The 24891-nt window shown below is 33.9% G+C and overlaps 2 protein-coding genes across 5 annotated transcripts in view; both read left to right on the top strand.

Moving 5' to 3' along the window:
- LOC114349498 (ABC transporter G family member 23-like) overlaps positions 1 to 19919 on the top strand; it is a 205925-nt gene extending 186006 nt beyond the window's left edge. For 3 of the 4 annotated variants that reach the window (XM_050643867.1, XM_050643865.1, XM_050643868.1), the window contains 4 exons: positions 2532 to 2715; positions 8568 to 8833; positions 11041 to 11127; positions 19616 to 19918. In XM_050643867.1, coding sequence (XP_050499824.1) covers positions 2532 to 2715; positions 8568 to 8833; positions 11041 to 11127; positions 19616 to 19827 — 749 coding nt within the window. In that variant the 3' untranslated portion in view covers positions 19828 to 19918. Of the gene's footprint in view, positions 1 to 2531; positions 2716 to 8567; positions 8834 to 11040; positions 11128 to 19615 lie in introns of all 4 variants that reach the window. The other variant, XM_050643866.1, reaches the window with a different exon arrangement.
- The window catches only part of LOC114349497 (ABC transporter G family member 20-like), a 636826-nt gene that overhangs the window by 391801 nt on the left and 220134 nt on the right, over positions 1 to 24891 (top strand). The window lies entirely within an intron of this gene.

The following is a 24891-nucleotide window of genomic DNA, read 5'->3' as shown; positions in this document are numbered from 1 at the left end:
TCAGTCATTTCTAATCAGGCATATTCCAAAAAGAGGAATCTTTTTACTGCCTTTATTGATTACAAGAAGGCCTTTGATTCAGTGCCACATGAATGGCTTATAGATATATTGAGAATATATAAAGTCGATGATAATATAGTGACCTTTTTAGAGCATATAATGACGGAGTGGAAGACTAGAATTCACCTTCAAATACCTGGTGAAAATAACATCGAAACTGAAAATATCGCAATCAGCCGGGGCCTGTTTCAAGGAGATTCGTTGAGTCCACTGTGGTTCTGTCTAGCTATGAACCCACTATCTCAGCTATTGAACTTCACAGACGCAGGTTTTAGCATCAAAAATAACAACAATGTGGTGGCGAAGCTTAATCATTTATTGTATATGGATGATCTGAAATTAATGGCTTCCACTCGAAACCAACTCGATGAGATGCTAAAAACTGTAGAAACTTTTTCTAATGATATTAGCATGCACTTCGGACTAGACAAGTGCCGTATTTTAAATATAGTCAGAGGCAAAGTACAGCCCGGAGGATTCGATATGCAAAATGGTCAGAACATCGTGGCCATGGGTGAAAACGATATGTATAAATATCTTGGAGTAAAGCAAGCGCGGAGAATTGACCATAAACAAATGAAAACAGAGATAACTACTGCATTTATACGAAGGGTAAAACAGCTGCTTCGCTCACACCTTAATAGTAGAAATTTGTTTAAGGCACTAAACACCTACGCATGTTCCGCGCTTAGCTATTCATTTGGCATTGTTAAGTGGACAAAAACGGACATAGAAAATCTTCAGCGAAAAGTAAGAACGCACCTCACAAAGGCACAAAAACACCATCCAAAAAGTGCTGTAGAAAGAACGACATTACCACGCAATTTAGGAGGAAGAGGACTTCTGGATATAGGTGAGCAATTAGACAAACAAATTGCTAATTTAAGATCTTATTTTCAGATGCAAGCTGAAACATCTACTCTACATCGCGCTATCTGCGCGGTAGATGACACAACACCGATAAAACTGAGGGAAGCATAACTGCGCATAAACCACCTTACTAAGGACGACAAAGTGCGCGCCTGGATGGGTAAACCTCTGCACGGGCGACATCCCAATGAGGTCAGCCAAGACTATGTCGACAATATAGCGTCGAACTACTGGTTGACATCAGGAAAGATGTTCCCTGAAACGGAGGGTTCATTACTGGCCATTCAGGATCAGGTTATACCAACCAGAAATTACCTGAAATATATCGTCAAAGACCCTCATGTTCAAAACGACAGATGCCGATATGGATGTCAAGCCCAAGAAACCATCCAACATCTTACAGGGGGCTGCCAGGCATTTGCTGCAACTGAGTACAAGGAACGGCATGACGCAGTGGGAAAAATCCTTCATCAGGAGATAGCTATCAAGCTGGGACTTCTCCAAACCGACCATCTCCCATATTATCAATACGTCCCTGAGAGTATGCTTGAGGATGGCAACTACAAGCTATACTGGGACCGCACTGTGCTCACAGACCAAACAGTGGCGCATAATAGACCAGATCTCGTATTAGTCAATAAATTAACGAGACAAACAACCCTCATTGATGTGGCGATTCCTAACAACAATAATCTACGTACTAAATTTACTGAAAAGATCGCCAAGTACAGAGATCTGGAAATTCAAATACGGAGACAATGGAGAATACAAAGTACCCAGACGATACCGATTATTATGTCTACTACTGGAGTCATTCCGAAGACCCTCCTCGAAAGCATAAAAAAGCTGGGTCTTAATGAACATCTTTATAAGACCATGCAGAAAGCAGTACTACTCGCAACGGCCAGATGTGTACGAAAATTTCTGGGAGATACACCTGCACACCAAGTCACCTAGGGCTCGAAAACACGGAAAGAGTCCCACCAGAGCTCAATCCTTTTGATACCGTAGGTATCTGGGATGAGTCAATTTTCCCCTTAGAGGGAGTGTGAGCCGTATGGCTAAATCTGGATATCGTATGGCATTTTTGCCGGGGAGATCCTTTCGGATAGTTCCAGCGCCAATTACATCTTTAACCCTGTTTCAAGTAACTAGTGTCGATGTACACTAGCCCAGGGGAACCGACGGCTTAACGTACTCTCCGAGGCACGGTGAGACGGCTCGTGTCATTATTGGAAATGAAAATGGTTTGTCTTTGGCAGGGATCGAACCCACGTCTACTGGCGTATGAGGCCAGCGTTTATGCCGTTACCCACGGCCGCTCATTGCTAGCTATTACTATATCGGAGCTATTGAGCTATACCTACTAATCAATCACCCTGTATATGTTGAATTGCAGTGTTTACAATTTACTTACCAACAACATACGACTGCTGTACCTTTGTAACATTGGGTTGAAATTGTGGAAAATATTTTCCGGATGTTTTAGACGATTTCCAACATTGATGTCATATTGCCCACTTTTGCCATTTTTTTTATTCTCCGAACAAATGTCGAAAATTTTATACACAGATGTAATCGTTAATAATTATGTTTTACAGATCAACACATCGGAACGACACTAAAAAGTAAGCTGATAGATCTCTATCTAGACTTTCAAAAGTCCGTATTCGTAGATTGTAAATATGAAGCAAAAGCAGCAGAAATACCAATACAAACTGAATATATCTATGGGTATAAGAACGATCCCTTTCAAGTGTTTGTAATACCAGGTGTAATAATAACGTAAGTAAATTCTTCCTTCTTCTTTATCGTTATATCCCAAATTCCTTCTTGTAGAAAGCTGATTCTTTAAAACTTATCTCTAAGCTTTTTTTTTTTCATCTGTCATCATCATCACTGCTCGACAACCCTTTCTGGGTCTTGGCCTGTTTCGTGCTTTTTTTCTCTAGTTTTTTATTTTTAAGGTTAATATATCATTTTCTATTTGTTCTAAATATTTCAGCTTCGGTCTTTCTCTTGTTCTTTTTCCTTCTGGCATCTGTTTGAATCTTTTGTTTGGTATTTCGCCTTCTTCCATTCTTTCTACATGTCCCATCCAACGCAGCCGTCCTATTTTAATGAATGTTATGATATCCGGATCCTGGTATATTTTGCATAGTTCAAAGTTGTACCTTCTTCGCCAAATTCCGTTTTCTTTTGTGCCCTTATATATGTGTCGCAAGATTTTTCATTCAAAGGTGGCTAGCAATGTTTCCTCTCTTTTAGTGGGTATCCAGGTTTCTGAGCCGTATGTGAGTACCGGTCTTATTAAGGTTTTGTATATTTGGCATTTTGTTTTTCTTGCTACGTTATCTGATCTTAGTTGCCGAATTAAGACATGGTTACTTTTATTGGCAATAAATATTCGCCTCTTCAGTTCCTCCGCTACGTTATTATTAGACGTGACTAGGGATCCCAAGTATGTAAAGTTTTTTACCCCTTCAATGTTGTATTATCTTTTTTTTATATTTTGTGGCTGCCTCATTTTTGCGTTTTTACTTACCTGCATATATTTTGTTTTGTTCTGGTTGATTTTAAGACCACTATTTAGTGCAGCTCGTTCTATTTGATTGAATGCCTCTATCATTTCTCTTCTTGATCTTGCGATTATGTCAACATCATCTGCAAATGCTAGTATTTGCACGCTTTTATTAATTATTGTTCCTCGAGTATTGACTGTTGTGTCCCTCATTATTTTCTCGAGTACGATGTTGAACAAAATGCATGATAAAGCGTCTCCCTGGCGTAGTCCCTTTTTCACATATATTGTTTCCGTTAGTTCGTTTTGTATCCGGATTTTACTTTCTAATTTTAGAGATTCTTTTATCAGTTCTATTAGTTGTGTAGGTATATTAAATTCTTTCATTGCTTTTATTAAGAATTCTCGGTTTATATTGTCATATGCGCTTTCGAAATCTATGAAGAAATGATGTGTGTCGATGTTATGTTCACTTGTTTTTTTCGAGGATCTGTCGCAGAACAATTATCTGGTCTATTGTTGACTTCTGTCTACAGAAGCCACTTTGGTATTTGCCAACTATTTTTTCAGCGTGTGGTCTAAGTCTTTCATAAATGACGTTGGACATTATTTTGTATGCTGCATTCAGCAGCTTGATTCCACGGTAGTTTCAGTTTCCACATTCTAACTAATTTCCTTTTTTATGTAATGGTACAATAATACCGCTATTCTACTCCGCTGGTAGCTGTTAATTTGACCATATCTTTGTTATCAACTCATGCATTGTTTTCTTTAGTGCGTCTCCACCTTCCTTCAGTAATTCCGATGCTACTTGATCCGATCCCGGTGATTTATTGTTACTTAATTTGTCTACTGCTGTTCTAATCTCGGTTATGGTTGGTGGACTCTTTTCTCTGATGTCTGCTTGGTCTAATGGTATATCAGGGTTCGTCTCACTCCCATCTCCTTCAAGCTTTTCCGTAAAATGTTCTGTCCATCTTCTTAGTATCTCTTGCTGTTCTGTCAATATATTACCTTCCTTATCTCTACACATCGTTTTTCTCGGTTTGGAGTCTTTTCTGCTTTTGTTCAGTTTCTGATAAAATTTTCTTGTCTCTGTTGATCTACTTAGTTCTTGCAGTTCTTGAAGTTCTTTGTTCATATATTCTCTCTTTTTTCTTCGGTGAGTTTTCTTTTCTTCTTTGCGTAGTTGTTTATATCCTTTCTCTGCTTGTCGGGTTCTGTGCCCCGGTTGCATCAGTAAATATGCTCTGTTTTTTCTGTCTGTTATAATCTGGCATTCTTCGTAAACCAATCATTAATTCTTGTTCTTCTTTCTTTACCTTCTATGCCTAATACTTCTTTAGCTGTCTCTTTTATGATTTCTCTGCACTCTTCCCACTCCTCATTTGGGTTTTCATGTTTTTTCATCTGTAATTTACTAAAATATTAGAACTTATCTAAAATTTTACTATATCACGGGTCCAAAACTTTACCGTTAAAGGAAATTTACTGAAATGATCTTTTCAAAATCCCAAAATACGGTTAACCGCTGCTAATGATGAGCATCCTAAATTTTTTTGTGGGTGAACATTGATGTGATTATGTGATTTGAGTGGTAAACATACCCTACTCTGTATTTTGATTGCCACATCGTAATAATTTATTAAGGATGCAATCAACCACTGTCACTAACATTGGAAGATAATGTTTTTGTCTTGACTATTATGCGTTAAAAGAAGACAAAGTATTTTCAAGTTGTTGTCTCTTCCAGAATGTACACTGATTATTCGGCCTAGTTGCCAACGGGTTGAATTAGTGTCCTACAAGTGTCCATCAAGGCTACATGTGCGAAAAACCTGATTTTTCTTCCAGTGTCCCTTGACTTAAAGCTGGGATATGTATTCGGTTTTCCATCTTACCCAAAAGCATTGGCACATCCGCTGGATGAGTTGGTATTGGTTTAGAACAAATTCTCTAGCAATTGAATGGTAATTTATACCTCCCTATTCGGGTTTACCCCAAAATCCCGACAGCCAAAATCCCGACAGGCCAAAACCCTGACACGCCAGAATCCCGACAGGTTTGATAAGTTCCTTTTTAACATATAATTACATTAATTTCGGTTTTTTTGTTTATGGCCATCTATTTTTTATTTTTTGTTACTAAACAAAAGTATTTACCATTTAATATGAACTAATTTTCTAAATAAAATTTCTAACATGCGTATATGAATTAAATTTTTTTTTGCTAATATATAGTCCAATAATATATATGTATGTATAATCAAATCCTGAATTCAAGTTTACTTTCATATAATAGATATTATCATGTCACTTACAACCTTCCATTTCAGGAAGTATACCTAGCTTTTATATTATAAAATAAAGCGTTTAATATATTTTTTTTAAATACATAATAATTAGTACCCGTACTTATTAGTAAGTAATTAATTTTTCAATATCAATACTGTATAGTATGATTTGGTATTGCATTTAAAAAGGAAACAATAAATATTCAAAATGTAGTGGTCGGGATTTTTACTTATGCGAGGATTGTTGCATGTCGGGATTTTGGCCTGTCGGGATTCTGGCGTGTCGGGATTCTGGCGTGTCGGTGTTTTGGCAGTCGGGATTTTGGCTGTCGGGATTTTGGACGCCACTGCCCCATTCACCTCATTTTGGTGGGCAAGCCGGAGTGAAATCATCAAAATTACATTTAAATGAGTTTTGTCAAATTCTTCTCTTATTTATGAAGAATTTTAAACTTTAATTATTCAAATAGACGCAATTTCAAACTCACGCCCTCTTTCTCAGGCGTGAGATAATAATGACCTCAGTTCCTTGACACCTGTTCACTTCCTCATTGGTTAATAGTCCAGGGTAATAAGTTTTTTTCCATGACACTTGAACAGCCAGGGTAGATACTGAAGCGTTTTTTCGACAGGTAATACCTATAAGAGCTATAATTGAGCAAACTATTCCCTGCTTAGGATCTGGCGGCCATTTTTATTTATAAACAATTAAGTGTCAAAAAGTGGTATTTTCCACTTTTTTTTCAAATCAATGGAAAACAAGGAAAATTATGAAATTATTTTTTAGTACAAATTTCTTTAAGATTATGGAAAAAGCTTTAAAATGACGTATTACAAAGTTTGATATACTCATTTATCGTTAATATAATTGCAAAAAAAGCTCGGAATTGCAAAAAAAATATTTTCGCAATGACTGTTGTAAAAATTAGTGTACAGCTTTGAATTTTTTGTCAAATAAGGGTTCTTTGGTGCTTAATATGTGATAAAAATTTCAAAGCAATTCATTCAATTGTTTAAATTTTATTTAAATTGTTTATCCCAGAGAGCATTTTTTTGCAATTACATAAGTCAGAAGAAAATGATATTAGAACCATTCCACAGGTGTCAAATGAAAGAGCATGAGCAATGTTTTCAACTTGGTTTAAAAAAAGTGAATAAAAAATGCATTTATTAGTAATAAATAATGCAAAAGTATTGCAAATCTTTCCTTATAAACTTTTTATTTTATTATATAAGAAATTATACATATTTATTACAATTTTTTATCAATTATGATATAGATAATATTACTTGGTAGCTGTGCGCTTAAAACAGGGTAAAAAAGTTAATATTTTTGGAAAAAGTTATTCAAAAAGTTTATAAAGAAAAATTTACGATACTTTGCATAATTATTTATTACCAATAAATGCATTTTTTTATTCACTTTTTTAAACCATGTTCAAAATGTAGCTCATGCTCTTTCATTTGATACCTGTGGAATGGTTGTGAGGCCATTTTTTTCTGACTTATGTTATTGCAAAAAATGCTCTCTGGGATAAACAATTTGAATAAAATTTAAACAATTGAATGAATCGCTTTGAAATTTTTATCACACATTAAGCACCAAAGAACCCTCATTTGACAAAAATTTCAAAGCTGTACACTAATTTTTACAACAGTTATTGAGAAATTTTTTTTTGCAATTCCGACCTTTTTTCGCAATTATATTAACAATAAATGAGTATATCAAACTTTGTAATACGTCATTTTAAAGCTTTTTCCATAATCTCGAAGATATTTGTACTAAAAAAATCATAAGTTTTACTGTTTTCCGTTGATTTGAAAAAAAGGGAAAATGCCATTTTTTGACAGTTAATTGTTTATAAATAAAAATGGCCGCCAGATCCTACGCAGGAAATAGTTATAATTCGTTCCTATAGGTATTACCTGTCGAAAAAACGCTTCAGTTTCCTGGCTGCTGAAGTGTCACGAACAGGGTATATTTTTGTCTTATTACCCTGGCCTATAACCAATGATTGCAGTTCAAGACCAAGATCTAACCGATATAAAGGTCAATAGACTAAACCGATACCAGCTCATCTAGCAGATATGACAAAGCTTTTGTGAACAGATGGAAAACCGAATCCATTTCTCAGCTACAAATCAAGATACGCAGGAAGAAAAATCAGGAATCTTTCAGAGATGGAGCCTCGGTACGTATAAAGGATGACAACATTAATCCAACCCATTGGCAGCTAGGCTGAATAATTACTGTACATCCTGGAAAAGAGAACATGTCGTGTGTTATTTTCTTGTATTTTCTCTTCTTCTATCTTACTTTTTTGTAGTAGCTATTATATGAGCTTACTTGTATGTATTTCTGTGAAGAAATTGCAAATATGTATCATTGTATGATAACTGTTAAACTTATGGTCTGACGTCTACATTGAAACACTAATTACAAAATATAAAACGTCCTATTAGGAAGAACGTCATATGTATAATTATGACTGAAGTCAACTAGCTCTTAAGATAACATTTTAAGGTGGAAACTCTCGATAGTGGTAATGTAATTTAAATTAAATTATAGGTTTCTACCGATATTTTCTCATCTCTAATTTGATCCTTTTTTATTCCACAGCGTATTGTTTTCCATTTTTGCGTTATTTTGCCGGTTATTAGCGCTCTCATCACTGTATACATTTTTAAATCAGTGAGGCTCAATACAAATAAATCCAAATCCCCTCTTTAAAATTTTCTTTAAAATTAATTTTATTTCTTGGAAATGAAATGGTAACAACATACGCCATTGATTGAAACCATTTTATAATATGATATTTTTAGGATGATGTTCTTTTTTGGAGCCTTAATGACGTCCCAAATTTTAGTACTAGAGAAACAAGAAGGTATCTGGGATAGATCTATTGTAGCCGGTGTAACTTCAGTGGAAATGACTTTCTCCCATTTATTCTTTCAAGCTATTATCGCAGTGATCCAAACCATGGAAATGATAATAGTTATTTATATTATTTATGAATACAAATATATTGGAAGTATGTGGTTGATGTATTTGATTGCTTATTTTCAAGGAATTTGTGGTATGAGCTATGGTAAGTTAACCGTATAAAGGGTAAGAGCCTGGGTTTAAGAGGCTACATCAGCGCGTCATCAATATAATTCGAGAGATAGTAGCCACACCATTTTTGGAAAGTTATGCGAACCTTTATATATTCATAGGCGCGCTAAATGTTGCCACATCAGTTATCTAAGTTCGGTTTCTTGTTCCAGATAATCGATTAGTAGTTCCAGTCTGACAAAAAATCTAAGCAAGGTATAAAAAAGTTTATTCGTAGAAAGGTATTTTTTTTTGTTCTTCTTAATGGCGGTACAGACTCGTTTTTGTAATATTTGACTTAATTATAGAGTAATTTTCACATACTAACATATTCCTCAAATTGGGCTCTGTACCACCATTCATTACAATATTTACCTATATGTGTGTCAAATAACTCGACAAACCATACAAATTTAAATTTGCAATCTTGGAACGCGCTTTCCGTCTTGATGACGTACTGATGTAACCTTTTAATGTTTGTTTTTGATATTTTATTACAATATACTCTCACTGATATATAGTAAATTGGACATTATGTAAATAATTTCCTTCTCTTTGTCCATCTAAGTTCGTTCCAATTTAATTAGGTACAGTTTATTAGTCCAGAAAGCCACTGCGCATCCGCTAGGAAAAATATTCTAATTCGGATTTTTTGCATAATCTTACTCAAAAAGGACTCCTTTTAACAAATTTGCATGTTGCCAGGACCAAAAGGTGGTCAAAAATTTTTTAAACGTTTTTTTTTTTGTTTTTTTCCTAAAATAATTTTTTTTGCATGGAAAAATTTTTTTTTAGGTTTTTTGGATCATTCCAAACAGAAAAGGTTTTTAATGATTTTTCTCTAAAAATGATAGTTTTTGACATATAAGCGATTAAAAATTGAAAAATTGCGAAATCGGCCATTTTTAACCCTCAAAAACTATATGAAAAACGGAAAATTTGAATGTTGCCAAGGCAGTTAGATATTCTTTAAACATCGATTGATGAAATCCCGAAGAGTTTTTTGCAATACAATATTCAAAACTCCTTTGTTTTTTAATTGCTAATCAAGCGTGCGCGACACTATTTTCCACCGACAGTATGGTGCAAATGAAAGGAATAAATTCGTTATTTAGTAAACCGGCGACTTTAAGGAAAAATCCCGAAACAGGTCGATTTTTATTTTTAAGTTATGATATTGTGGCATATACGGTGTACTAGTGACGTCATCCGTATGGGCGTGATGACGTAATCGATGATTTTTTTAAATGAGAATAGGGGTCGTGTGGTAGCTCATTTGAAATGTTCTTCAATTCTCTATTCAGTAATGTAAATATTTACATAATTATTTATACAGGGTGTCCTTCTACTTCTTTTGTGTCAAATAATTTAATTTAATAAAAAATTTTTGGACACCCTGTATAAATAATTATGTAAATGTTTATATTACTGAATAGAGAATTGAAGAATCTTTCAAATGAGCTAGCACACGACCCCTATTCTCATTTAAAAAAATCATCGATTACGTCATCACGCCCATACGGATGACGTCATTAGTACACCATATATGCCACAATATCGTAACTTAAAAATAAAAATCGACCTGTTTCGGGATTTTTCCTTAAAGTCGCCGGTTTACGAAATAACGAATTTATTCCTTTCATTTGCACCATAATGTCGGTGGAAAATAGTGCCGCGCACGCAAATAGTGCCGCGCACGCTTGATTAGCAATTAAAAAACAAAGGAGTTTTGAATATTGTATTGCAAAAAACTCTTCGGGATTTCATCAATCGATGTTTAAAGAATATCTAACTGCCTTGGCAACATTCAAATTTTCCGTTTTTCATATAGTTTTTGAGGGTTAAAAATGGCTGATTTCGCAATTTTTCAATTTTTAATCGCTTATATGTCAAAAACTATCATTTTTAGAGAAAAGTCACTAAAGACCTTTTCTGTTTGGAATGATCCAAAAAACCTAAAAAAAATTTTTCCATGCAAAAAAAATAATTTTAGGAAAAAAACAAAAAAAAACGTTTAAAAAATTTTTGACCACCTGTTGGTCCTGGCAACATGCAAATTTGTTAAAAGTACTCCTTTTTAAGTAAGATTGTGCAAAAAATCCGAATTAGAATATTTTTCCTAGCGGATGCGCAGTGGCTTTCTGGACTATATTGGATCTCACCTTGTCAGTGTCACAAGCATAAATAATATTTATTTTTTAGGCTTGTTTATATCAAGTGTCAGCACAAATCAAATGATGTCCACTAACGCAGTGATGGGATTTTATCTTCCATTAATCGTCGTCAGTGGTAAGTTAATTGGGTTGTAAGAACTACAGTTCATTACATTACATTTCTTCTTTACTTGCCATCTCCCCGACGTAGGTTGGCAATCATCATGGCTATTCTGATCTTAGATGCTGCTGCTATGAATAGTTCGGTTGATGTGCATCCGTACCATTCCCTCAAGTTATGCAACCATGAGATTCTTCTTCTTCCTACACTTCTCTTGCCCTGGATTTTCCCCTGTATAATCAACTGAAGTATGTTGTCTCTCTCATTACGCATAACATGCCCCAGGTATTGCGACTTTCGTGTCTTGATGGTTTCCAATATTTCCAGTCTTTTGTTGACTCTTCTCATGACTTCGTTGTTTGTTATATGCGCGGTCCATGATATCTTCAGGATTCTTCTATACAACCACAATTCAAATGCTTCCAACTTTTTAGTAGTCGATGCGTTAAGTGTCCATGCTTCTATCCCGTAAAGCAGAGTCGAGAAAATATAACACCTTGCCAGCCTAAATTACACTACACTTAGAAAGGCTTAAACTAAAAATATGTCCACAGACTACTAGCAATTTAAATATCCATACACATTTACAAAGTTGACAGGGAAAATAACAGTTCTTCTACTTCTTCCTCAGCTTTTCCCTTTTCAGGTGTCGCTATTTCTTACTCTTCTTCGCCACCAATTTCTGTCTTCTTAAGCCTTTCTCTCTTACGTACTCTGCCAAACAGTCCTTACAGTTCCTCCTGGGATTTTCTCTATCTTTTCTTCCATCAACTTCTAACAAGACTATCCTTCGTTCCATATAGTTTTCATTTCTTTGTATATCGTAACCAACTATTTCAGTCTGTATTGTTAATGAATCTTTTTGAGACAGCCATTCTCTTTCCATCTTCTTTTACCGAATCTTCTTTATAGGTACACTTATACGCCGTACACCGATGCAGGTTTCACCATACTCTTTTACCTTTGTATCTTTCCTTTCAGTCCCTGCGTAATTTTTCGATCAAAGACTACCCCGCTCATTCGCTTCTAGTTTAACTAACCAGCCTGCTCTAACTAACTAGTTTTTCTCCAGGCTGACTATGTTCCCTACCATTCCTGTTCTAATCAACTACATATACTCTGTTTTCAATCTGCTAACCTTAAGTCCTCCCTTTTCAATATTCTTTTTCCAACCCTTCAACTTCCTCTCCAATATTTCTTTGCTCTCCTCTACTTACACAATATAATCAGCAAAGATCATTGACAGATGAGCCCCATCGCTTACCTTCTCTGTCGGTACATCATAACAAGATTAAACAGGTAGGAACTCAGTGATAGATCCTTGATACAAGCTAACCGTCACCGGAAACCGGTATACGTTCCCTCGTATATATCCTTCACAAGCCTTACGTACTTCTCAGAATCCCATTTCTCTCGTCTCTTATAATATATCTCCATAGCTCTTGTCTAGGAATTGTGTCATACGTCTTCTCAAGATCTATAAATTCTAGATGTAGCTCTCTTTTCTTTTCGCCGTATTTCTCTATCAATTGTCTTATAGCAAATAAGGCATATGTTGTCCTTCTTCCTCTCATAAACCCAAATTATCTTCTCCTATCGATGTCTCTCTACTTAACCTTCGCTTCAGAGTTCTCTCACAAATTTTCATTGTATGCGATATTGACTTAATCACCCTATAGCTTTTGCAGTCCTGATTGTCTTTATACAATGATACCATCACACTTTCTCTCTGAGCATCCTTTCTTCCTCATATATCCTGCTCATCATTTTCCACAAAACATCAACTCTCTCCTCTCCTTCTTCTTCTTTGAGTGCCTCTCCTATCGGAGATTGGATATCATTAGGGCGATTCTAATTTTATTTACTGCTGTTTTGAACAATTCGTTAGTGGTACAGCCAAACCACTCTCTCAAATTTCTCATCCAGGACATTCTTCTACGACCTGGATTTCTTCGTCCTTGGATTTTTCCTTGCATTATATTTTGTAGGAATGTGTACTTTTGTCCCCTCATCAGTTGGCCTAAGTATTCAAGTTTTCTCTTTTTTATATTCAGTGGAACTTCTGGCTCGTTATTTATTCTGCGTATTACTTCTTCATTTGTAATTTTATCCACCCAACTTATTCTTAGTATACGGCGGTAGCACCACATCTCAAAGCTTTCAAGATTTTTAATATTCCTCTGTTTAAGAGTCCATGACTCAACACCGTAGAGCAAAGTACTGAATACATAGCATTTTAACATTCTAGTTCGTAGATGAATACTAATATCACGATTACAAAATAATTTTTTCATTTTTATAAAAGTAGACCTGGCAATTTCAATACGTCTTTTTATCTCGTGATTTTGGTCACCTGTTTCATTGATAAGGGTTCCCAAGTATTTGTATTCGTTTACTTTTTCAAGTTGGGTACCGTTTATTGTGATACTAGTGTCATTTATTGGATTCTTACTGAAGGTCATATATTTGTTTTTTTTACGTTCATGCTTATGCCGTAGTTATTACATATCTCATTCATACTTTCAACTAGATGTTGTAGATCTTCCACCGTTCTTGCCATTATCACAGCATCGTCAGCATATCGAATGTTATTGATAACTTCTCCATTGACTATTATCCTTTCGTTTGCATATGAGAGAGCTTCTTGGCATATTTGTTCGCTGTAGATATTAAACAAGAGCGGTGACAATATACAACCCTGTCGTACCCCTCTACGTATTTCTATTTCGTCCGATGTTTGGTCTTCTATTTTTATATTAGCTCGCTGATTCCAGTACAGATTTAATATTATTTGTATGTCTCTGGTGTCAATGTTCTTACTCTCCAGGATTTCTTTGAGTTTACTGTGGCGTACTTTGTCAAAGGCCTTTTCAAAGCCTATAAAGCAGGCGTGTACCTCTTGGTTAACATCTAGGCATCTCTGTGTTAGAACGTTCAAGGCAAAGAGAGCATCCTTTGTACCTAATCCTTTCCTGAATCCCATCTGTGTATCGTTAATATCGATGTCTAGTTTTTGATAGATTCGGTTGTGGATGACTCTAAGAAATATTTTAAGCAGGTGACTCATCAAGGAGATTGTTCGATGATCTGAACATTGCATTGCCTTAGTTTTCTTCGGTATGGTGACAAACGTAGACAGCAACCATTCTTGCGGTATTATACCAGTACTGTATATTGTATTGAATATATTCAATATTATGGTTACGGATTTATCATTCAAAAGCTTCAGCAGTTCTGTAGGGATTTCATCAGGTCCGTTTGCTTTTCCATTTTTAGCGTTTCTTATTGCGTATTCTACTTCTTCTTTCAATATGCCTGGCCCAGTTGCATTGATTATCTGAGTTAAGTTGTTTCTATCGTCTTCAAGCAATTCATTGAAGTATTCTGTCCATCTTTTTATTTTATTCTCTAGATCTACAATAAGATTTCCATCTTTGTCTTTAAGTTTACCTATTTGGCATTTCTTTATGCTTCCTGTTACCTCTTTTACTTTTTTGTGCACATTGAACGCATCGTACTTTTTCTCATAGGTTTCCATTTCTTCACACTGTTCTTTAATCCACGCCTCTTTGGCTTCTTTTATTCTCTTTTTATGTGTTTGTTTATTTCTTTGTGTTTGTCTAGGTAATTCTTCATCTTTCTTCTTTGTTCCATCAAGTCTAGTATGTCCTGTGTCATCCACCCCTTGTTCTTTGTTGTCGTTCTTGTCAGATGTTTCTTTCCTGCTGTTTGTATAGCTGTATTTATGTACTTTAATTTTTGGTTAACGTTATCTGTATCGTTAATTTGTTGTTGCACTGAACTGAGGTTTTCATTTATTTCTTCTCCTGTTTCTTTTCGTATATTTTTGTTTCTAAGTTTATCTAAATCTAGTGTCTTTCTGTGTGGTCTCCTAATCTTTTTCGGTCTCGCCTCTATCACAGTAACTACCGGGTTATGATCTGAGCCTATATCAGCTCCCGGGTACGTCTTAGTACATTTAACAGCATTACGATACCTCCTTGCTATCAGAATGTAGTCTATTTGATTTCTCACTAATTTTTCTTTGGTATGTTGTGGAGATGTCTATGTATATAATCGCCGAGGAGGTAATTTGAAAAGGGTGTTTGTTATTACGAAGTCTTCGCTTTGGCAAAATTGAATCAATCGATCTCCTCTGTCGTTTCTGTTTCCAAGTCCATAGTTTCCTACATGTTCTCCTACCTTACCTTGACCGACCTTGTCATTAAGATCGCCCATTATTATGTTAATGTGTTGCTTTTTTATTGCTTTCAGCATTTCTTCTAAGTCGTTGTAGGTGCATCTGCTGTTGGTGCATAGACTAGCGGCGTCCAAACCTCCACAGGTATTCCATCAGGTCCTACTGCCTTCCCATTCTTCATCCTATTTAACGCCTCGGTCACCTCATCTCTCAGTATCCCTGATATTTCATTCTTATTTAAGATCCCGCATTCTCTGTATTTCCTTTGTGTTCTGCATTTAGCAAATTTTTAAAGTACTCATACAAAAGAAACTATATAAACATTACGTGGCGCAAAAATGTATTTTCATTTTGATGGAAAATAAAATTCTAGATTTATTTTGAAAGATCTTCCATAATATTTGCTAAATTTGAAGTAAAACGCGCTACAAAAGAGTAACTTTGACACAGTTTGCATTTTGAAGCCCTTTTGTGGCTCGTTTTACTTCAAATTTAGCAAATGTTATGGAAAAATCTTTTTTCTATGGATGCTATACAATGTGCCACTTCTCTCACTACTTACATACACTCAAAACGAAACATTCCTCACACAGTGAGAAAAGTCGGCAGTTGCAGTGAGAAATATTTTTCTCATGGGTTCTTCGCTGCTTTTCCATACATATGATAGCCGTTTCCATGGCAACATGCACAATACAAACACAATTAATGTTGTCAAACAAAATGTGTTGAAGCAAAACTTACCAGGAATTACCTTTCAAAACTGTTCAAAATTAACTGTTAATTAGAAGTTTAAATAAATAACGTATATAAATAAGAATATTAAATTCCTACGTGATGTATTTTATTTCAATTTATGCATATAATATACCCAAATGCACCTACATTATTAATTTTGGAAGTTTGAACTCTTGACAAAACCGCATCCATAGAAAAAGCACAGTGTACAACATATGAGAAAATGACATATTTTTCCCTCGCTTGATTTGCGGCACTCGCCTCCTGCCTCGGCTCGTGCCAACAAACTTCTGCGCTCGTGAGAAATATGTCTTTTTTCTCACTTGTTGTACAATATACTATTTTCTTTGGATGCTATAAAATGTGCAACTTCTCTCACTACATACATACATTCAAAACGAATAATTTCTCACGCAGTGAGAAAAGTCGGCTATTGCAGTGAGAAATATTTTTTCTCGCGGGTTCTCCTACGATTTTCCATATTATATGATCGCCGTTTAGATGGTAACATGCACAATACAAACACAATTAATGTTGTCAAACAAAATGTGTTGAAGCAAAACTTACCAGGAATTACCTTTCAAAACTGTTAAAAAATAACTGTTAATTAGAAGTTTAAATAAATAACGTATATAAATAAGAATATTAAATACCTACATGATGTATTTTATTTTAATTTATGCATATAATATACCCAAAAGCACCTAAATATTTAATTTTGAAGAGTGAACTCTTAACAAAACCGCATCCATATAAAAAGCACAGTGTACAACACATGAGAAAATGACATATTTCTCCCTCGCTTGATTTGCAGCGACAAACTTCTGCGCTCGTGAGAAATATGTCTTTTTCCTCACTTGTTGTACAATATACTAATAAAAATAACTGGAATGTTATTTTCCATCAAAATGAAAATACATTTTTGCGCCACGTAATATTTATATCAGCTCTTTTATAGCTGGAATATTGTGTAGGTCACTCATTTTTACGGCGTTTACCGATTTTATATTCTTGTATCAGTAATTTTTCAAAGTTTTTTATAAATTAAAAGTATGAACTAAATGTAATGTTTCTCGATTACACGTTAAGCGTTATAAATAGTCGCCTTTGTCGCAATATCGCCCAAATGATCTAGTGGTTACGACACTAAACTTGGGATAGGGCAATCCGAGTTCATATCCGAGCCATCCCAATACTTTTTTTCAATATAATTCTTTGTGTCCATTGAATTTATACTAGATTTTTTTTCTATTCGGAATAGATTGAAAAAAATATTGGGATGGCTGGCAAATGAACTAGGATTGTCTGATCTAATTTAGCGTCGTAACCACTACAACTACATAGACCATGTCGGCGATAATGGCTAAATGGATTATACTTTTGGAGCTCAATAACTTCTAAACGACTTAACCGATTTTGATTACTAAACATGAGTTTTAAAGTAATAGTTGATGCATGCAAAGTCAAATATGATAACTGAAGGTATTATAGGATTTAGAGAGCTTAATAAACCGGTTTTTCCATAGGAAAATAGCTTTGATTATAATTATGATAATTATCAGGCATACAACTTAAAAAGCATACAGACGCTCAGTTATTGGCGTAATTCTTAGGTTGAAATTATGAGTCATTGTCGAAAAACCAAAATTTTTAAAGTTCAGCTTTTCAGCTATACTGAGCAGTGTGAATGTCTGATCCTGACCACTTAGACACCATTTCAAAGCGTAACTCAACGCTATTGATTTGGTGTATTTGCGGTTATCCTGTTTCTTCTTGAACCCATGATATATACCCCCAAAGAATATGCCGTGTTGTACCTACCAAGTTCTGTAGCTGGTTTATGGGTGGTCAAAAATCACAAACTACACCGGTTCTGAATCGGCCCTGACCCCCTTTAAAACATGATATAACCGATTTTCAAAATTCGACATGCATTGGAAAGGTAATGATCAATACTATCAGAATGGGCAGAGATTGGACTCAAATGTTTGATATTTTTGGGAGTTTTGGGGACGAGAACGAAAAACAGACCCAAAATGGGGAGGTCCGTAAAACCCACACCCTTGGACCAAAATGGATGGTTGACATATCGATTGTCTCGTCTTTTCCTAAACTTTAAGATAGAATGTGTCCCATTTTTCAATTCAGTCAGGTTGACAGATTGGAAAACTTCCCGTATATTCAGGGTGTTTCATTAATAATTGTCCATATAGTAACTGGAGAAACCTTAGCACAAAATACCAAGATTTAACCTAAAACACTTTAATAAAATGTAGTTCCTTACTGAGTTACAGGGTGTTTTATCTAAAATTTAAAAAAAATTTTGCTGAGCATTTGAAAATTATTCGACGTATCCTTTTCATACTTAGCAGAATGTGCGACTACTATACACCCTACTAAATTATTATAAACAAACGTTTCTAGCTTCTACCAGAGGCGTACGACAGGGGATAGTGAATGGTTGACCCTTCTCAAATTCTACGCCACTGGAGGAATTACTATTTTAGTGCCATTTTTATATTCTCCAATACTTTCTACGTAAATAATATACTCTTCATTGGTAACGATAAAGTCATTAGTTTTCGAGATATTTGAAGTTAAATATGAAACGGCACCGTTATTTTGATTTATTTATGATAATAATATGATTCATATGATTAAAATTTAAAAATTATTTATACCCAGTACTTTAAAATTGTTAGGCGTATCCTTATCATACTTGACAGAAAGTGTAGGTACTGTACACTCATACTAAATTAAGATAAATAAACGTTTCTAGCTAATACCAGAGGCGTACGACAGGGATTAGTGGCTGGTTGACCCTTCCCAAATTCTACGCCACTGACGAAATTGCTATTTTAGTGTAATTTTTTGATTTTTCAATACTCTTTATGTAAATAATGTTCTCTTCATTCGTAACGATAAAATGATTAGTTTTCGAGATATTTGAAATTAAAAATGAAGCGACACAATACATTAATGAAAATAACCGTATCTTTTCAATTTTAACTTCAAAGATCTCGAAAACTAATGACTTTATCGCTACGAATGAAGAGTATATTATTTTCATAGAAAGTATTGTAGAATCCAAAAATTGAACTAAAATAGCAATTCCGCCAGCGGCGTAGAATTTGGAAAGAGTCGACCATGCACTTCCCCCGTCGCACGCCTCTGGTAATATCCAGAAAAGAAACGTTTGTTTAACATAATTTAGTAGTTTTTACAGTACCTATACTTCCTGCCAAGTATGAAAAGGATACGTTGAATAGTTTTAAAATGCTGAGCAAAAATAGTTTTTAAATTTTTAGATAAAACACCCTGTAACTCAGTAAGGAACCACATTTTATTTAAGTGTTTTAGGTTAAATCTTCGTATTTTGTACTAAAGTTTCTCCAGTTACTATATGGACAATTATTAATGAATCACCCTGTATAGTGTCGCATTTATGGGGATGTACGCCACTGGCGAGAACTACTGTTCTCTGGGATATTTGTTTACTTTAAGATATGCGAAAAATTGAATTTACTAATTATCTACGTATTTGACTAATCTATTTCGTTATTTTAGGTATTCTGTGGCCCGTAGAAGGTATGCCAAGTGTACTTCAAATTGCATCAAGACTGTTGCCTTGTACCATGGCCATTGAAGCTTTCGCCAACGTGGTCCATAAGGGATTGAAAATAAGCGATATCAAAACAATTCAAGGACTATCGATATCTTTTATTTGGGGTTTTATTTTTGTACTAATTACTCTGTTTTTCTTGAAGAGACAAAGATAATCAGTGTATTGTCAGGTATTGTACCACATAGATATTAGAAAAAATAATTATTTGTACCTATTTCTTTATTTTTATAAATTAAAACTAAAATATTAAAAAATGATTTTTTATCCTACACACCAATCTTTATGTAGCTATATTTCATATTATTAAATTTATATCTCTCGGAAAGAATACTGGTAGTTGCCTATCATCATCTGGTAGTTATTTTTGAGAACCGATTGTTGACTATGATAATAATTATCTAAAAAATATTTGCTGTAATTTTTAGATATTAGATGAATATGTTGGTTGTTGTAGGAAAATACAAACATAGTCCAGGGCGCATCTGTTTTGAGATGGACGTTGAGAGGTGACTCAATTTTTTTTGCAGAAATTGCTTGAAAATAACTCAAACAATAATATTTGAACTAAAAAGGGGTAGTTCCCTGGATTGGCTGTATACCTTATAGTTAAACAAACTGGAACATGAAGTAAAAACCACTTCTATGTAAAAGGTATATTTACTACCTTTAAAGGTTAAATATACCTTTTACATAGAAGTGGTTTTTACTTCATGTTCCAGTTTGAATAATATTTGAGTTATCCTTCCACTCAAAATGGTCCGGAACATTGCTTAAATAATCAAAATGTCAAAATATGAAGGAAAAATTCGATTTTTTTATTGGTCTTTTGATTATAACTTTAAAACTATTCATTTCTGAGAAAAGTTGTACTGACATAAAAGTTGCGTAATTAAATTTCCTACAATATACAATTGGTTAAAAATTTAAGAAATAGTCACCCTTGTTGCAAAATAGCAATAATTGTGAAAAGAACCATACAAAAACAAGTATTGGCATTTTACGTTTTTTAACCATTTATGCTACACTTAGGATCTTCATATTTTACTTAGAAAAACTTTATGATACAATACAATAACACTGTAAATTTTATTAAGATCGGTTTAATAGATTTTGCAAAATAAATTTTGCAATCCAGCTTTCGCAAAAAAAATTCATTTCTTTTAAATGTTGCAGGACTGAAAATAAAGCAGATAGCAAGTTGAATTTTTTTTTGCTTATAGAAGTGTACTGTAACTTTCATTTGCAATTTGCAAAATTAAAATTGATTAATTACCACGGTGTCAGGAAATTTTTTAAATAAACCTTAATTTTTGGTGCTACGCGCAGGACAGCGGTATTAGATTCACACAAGTTGATTTCCACTAAATTTTTTTCCAATCTTTATCTAATATATTATTTTTTATTTTCTTAATCTATATTTTGTTCTATTTTAATATTTTAATTCCACAAAAATCAAACTAATTTTATTATTGTTTGTGAAATATTGTTTAAACAATTGCATATGTTTAAAAATAATAAATTTTTATTCTCTAAGTTAAAATATATGAACAAAGAAAGTTTTTGCTAAAAAAAGTGTCATTTCAAAGGATAGAGTATGTGTTTTTATTTTGCAATAAACAAATTTATTTATTTATATCGAAATGTAATAAAAATTAAAATGAATCAATAATTATCAAAGGTCATTGGAATGCCCAATCAGAGCATACTATCCGCTGTCCTGCGCGTAGCACCAATAATTAATATTTATTTCAAAAAATTTCTGACGCCGTGGTAGTTAATCGATTTTAATTCTGCACATTTGCAAATGAAAGATACAGTACACTTCTATAAGTAAAAAAAATTCAACTTCCTATCTGCTTTATTTTCAGTTCTGTAACATTTTGAAAAAATGAATTTTTTTTTACGAAAGCTGAATTTCAAAATTTATTTTGCAAAATCAATTAAACCGATCTTAATGAAATATACAGTATTGTTGTACTGTATCATAAAGTTTTTCTGAGTGAAATATGAAGGTCCTAAGTGTAGCATAAATGGTTGAAAAACGTAAAATGCGAATACTTGTTTTTGTATGGGTTTTTCGCAATTATTGCTATTTTGCAACAAGGGTGACTATTTTTTAAATTGTTAACTAATTCTATATTGTAGGAAATTTAATTATACAACTTTTATGTCAGTACAACTTTTCTCGAAAATGAACAATTTTAAAGTTATAATCAGAAAACAAAGAGAAAAATCGAATTTTTCCTTCATTTTTTGATATTTTGATTATTTAAAACAATGTTCCGGACCTTTTTGAGAGGAAGGATAACTCAAATATTATTATTTAAGCTATTTTCAAGTAATTTCTGCAAAAAAATTTGAGTCACCTCTCAACGTCCAAATGTACTAATATTTTTACAGATGCGGCCTGGTCTAACAGGCTTTGCAAGATAAATACTTTGGACTCAAAATCAATGGTGAACTGATTATAATCTTAGATACGATGACAAAGTGATCTTATGCGATAGTCTCCAGATCCTTCAAGACTTATTGGATTGCGTAGATGCGACAGGAAGAGACATAGGTCTAAAAATGAATGCTCCTAAGGCGAAATTTATTATACATATTTAATCGCCAACCTAACGACAATGCTTCCCTACAAGCCACTTTACACGATGCAAGTAATTGCGCAATTAATTGCACAATTTCTTGCGCAATAAGTTGCAACTAACTTTCTGCAATGAAGTGATTACACGGTGCAAACAATTGCATAAACTGACACGAAATAGAAACTTTGACAAAATAGCATAAATTTTAGGTTATGTTGTTTTTATAAATTAAATGTAATTTTTTGAGTAGAGTTATCAGATATTAGATAAAATGTTAGATTATAATTTGAGAAAATTATAATATGTATTATAACAAAATCAATTAATACCTAACGCAAGTATACCTATAGGGGAGACCGGGCAGAACGGGATACTTAACCTTTAACTACCCGCGCATCAAGTTATACATAACTACACGCGTGGCGTACTTTATACGCCACAAGAAAATACACTTAAAAACAGCGGATTTGTTTATTTTTTTTTGAAAAAAAAATACACTTAGTTGTTTGTTATAAACCTTTTTCGGCATCAGTGAATACTTGGAGTTCCTTCTCAGTAAGCCAATTGGGATTTATAACTGGAATCATAGAATAACTGGATTCCATGATAAATAAAATTACTAATAATTTTTTTTTAAATGTGATTTTTTACAGGGAAAAAGTATTGTTTATAAAGAAAAATATATATAAAAATTAAAAAAGTATTGTTTATAAAGAAAAATATATATAAAAATTACAAGGTCACAAATTAAATTTTTGAATATATTTGCCGTAGAATTCTTATATCTGGCGTACAAAATACGCCAGCGCGTGTAGTTAAAGGTTAAGAAAGAAAAAATCAGAAAGAAAACTAAGCTGTGTATTAAAAAATAACAAAGTCAGACAAGATCACTTGCTATTAAACTTCATATAACTTACTTAATTTATAATCCAAAATCCTTAGTTATTGAAGTTATACTTCTTTAAAAATTTCATAATACTACGCGCATTCGCACACAGACAGTATGGCGTTTAGTTGCTAAATCTTTCTAGTTATGTATAAATATATCAGTGCAAGAAAAGGTGTGAAAAGAATATATTAGTGTTTTTAGTAAATATATTTATTATAATTTTTGTGTCTTTGGATTTGTCTTCCTCAGGAGTAAGATGGGTATTAATAAAACATTTTATTGTATATTCATTATACTTCACCTTGTCTGTTTGTTACCGTGAATTGTCATTAGGTACGCCCGAACCGATACAGACACAGTCCTCGTAGCGTATTTGGTATAGCATTCGGCCAGAGATCGAGAGGTCTTGAGTTCGAATCCGTAAAATCCTATACTTTTTTTTATTTTTCTGAAAGCGGTAAGCACAAAATTAGTTTGGTGTTTAAAAAAAATAAAACAAACTGTTTAAAGTATATTTATACAAAGTACACACCCATTCTTTTTTGGGTATAAATAACTTAACGTATTAATCCGAAATTCCCATTTTGCCCTGGTTACGGGGCAAAATGGGAATGTATTTTAGTCAGGCTGGCAGAGTTCACAAATATGAGCAGCTTCGCCATCATCCTCAACACCTGCGCAGAAATTATAAGCCCATCCATTGCAGACACTACACACTACCCAGTACCCATCCTTCAGTTGACTGCAAATATAAGTATCCACAGTAGATGCAACCACAATCTTCAGCATCTCCTGATGAGTCAGTGTCCATCTCGGTTTCTTCTTTAGTTTTCTTTGATTTTTTTTATTAGTCAGATTCTTCATACAAAGTTTAAATGCTGTAAAGTAGTGGCAATTTAGGAGAGAGGGGAAAGATGGGATAATATCCCGTCTTGCCCCGACAGCTTTGCCCCAAAAGACATCATTTCAAATAAAATTAGTAATTTCTAACGTAAAAGATATAAAACGGTTCACAGCACGCAATATTAAAATTCAGTAACATATCTATCATATTTGAATGAAAAACGTGATAAAACTTGCTTACTCACCTTATAGCACTTCTATAAATACCACCAAAATTTTTAATAAAACAAAAGAAAACGGATTTTATATCTGTAAAGAAGCACACTACGTGACTAGAAGTTTCTTTCTAATGACTGAAGTGAGTCAACCCACGTTCGTTCGAATGGCCCTATTGCCGACATTATGACGACTATAAGTTATGCACACCGATGCATTTCCCGTTCTGCCCCGAGCTTCGTTTTGCCCCGGTCTCCCCTAATACATTATTCATTTACAAAAGGAAACAAGTTTTAAGAAATACAAATAGAAAATAGTTTTTTAATCCCTATGTTGCATAATTAAAGTTATCCATCAGAATAATATTATCCGTGAAGCGTGAAATTGGTAAAAAGTTCCTCTAGTTTTGTTAGAAAATTGTTTAGTTTAAAACTTAGGTTGACAGAATGTCAATGTAGTAAAAACAGACTGTGTAGCTTTAAAAGTTCCTAAAAATATAACCAAATTGCAGAGAAAATTGCATGAAAAATAGGACATGTTCTATTTAGCTGCAACTTCTTACAGTAAGAAGTTGCTGCAAGAAGTTGCAGCTTTTCTGTGCAATTTTCGTATAACACGATGTAGTTTCTATTGCTGCAAGAAATTGTGCGATTAATTGCGCAATTAGTTGCATCGGGTAAAG

The sequence above is a fragment of the Diabrotica virgifera genome, chromosome 2 (assembly GCF_917563875.1).
Source record: "Diabrotica virgifera virgifera chromosome 2, PGI_DIABVI_V3a".
NCBI classification, from domain to species: Eukaryota; Metazoa; Arthropoda; class Insecta; order Coleoptera; family Chrysomelidae; genus Diabrotica; species Diabrotica virgifera.
Note: the sequence above shows the minus strand (reverse complement) of the source record. Positions and strands in the feature narration are given on the sequence as shown.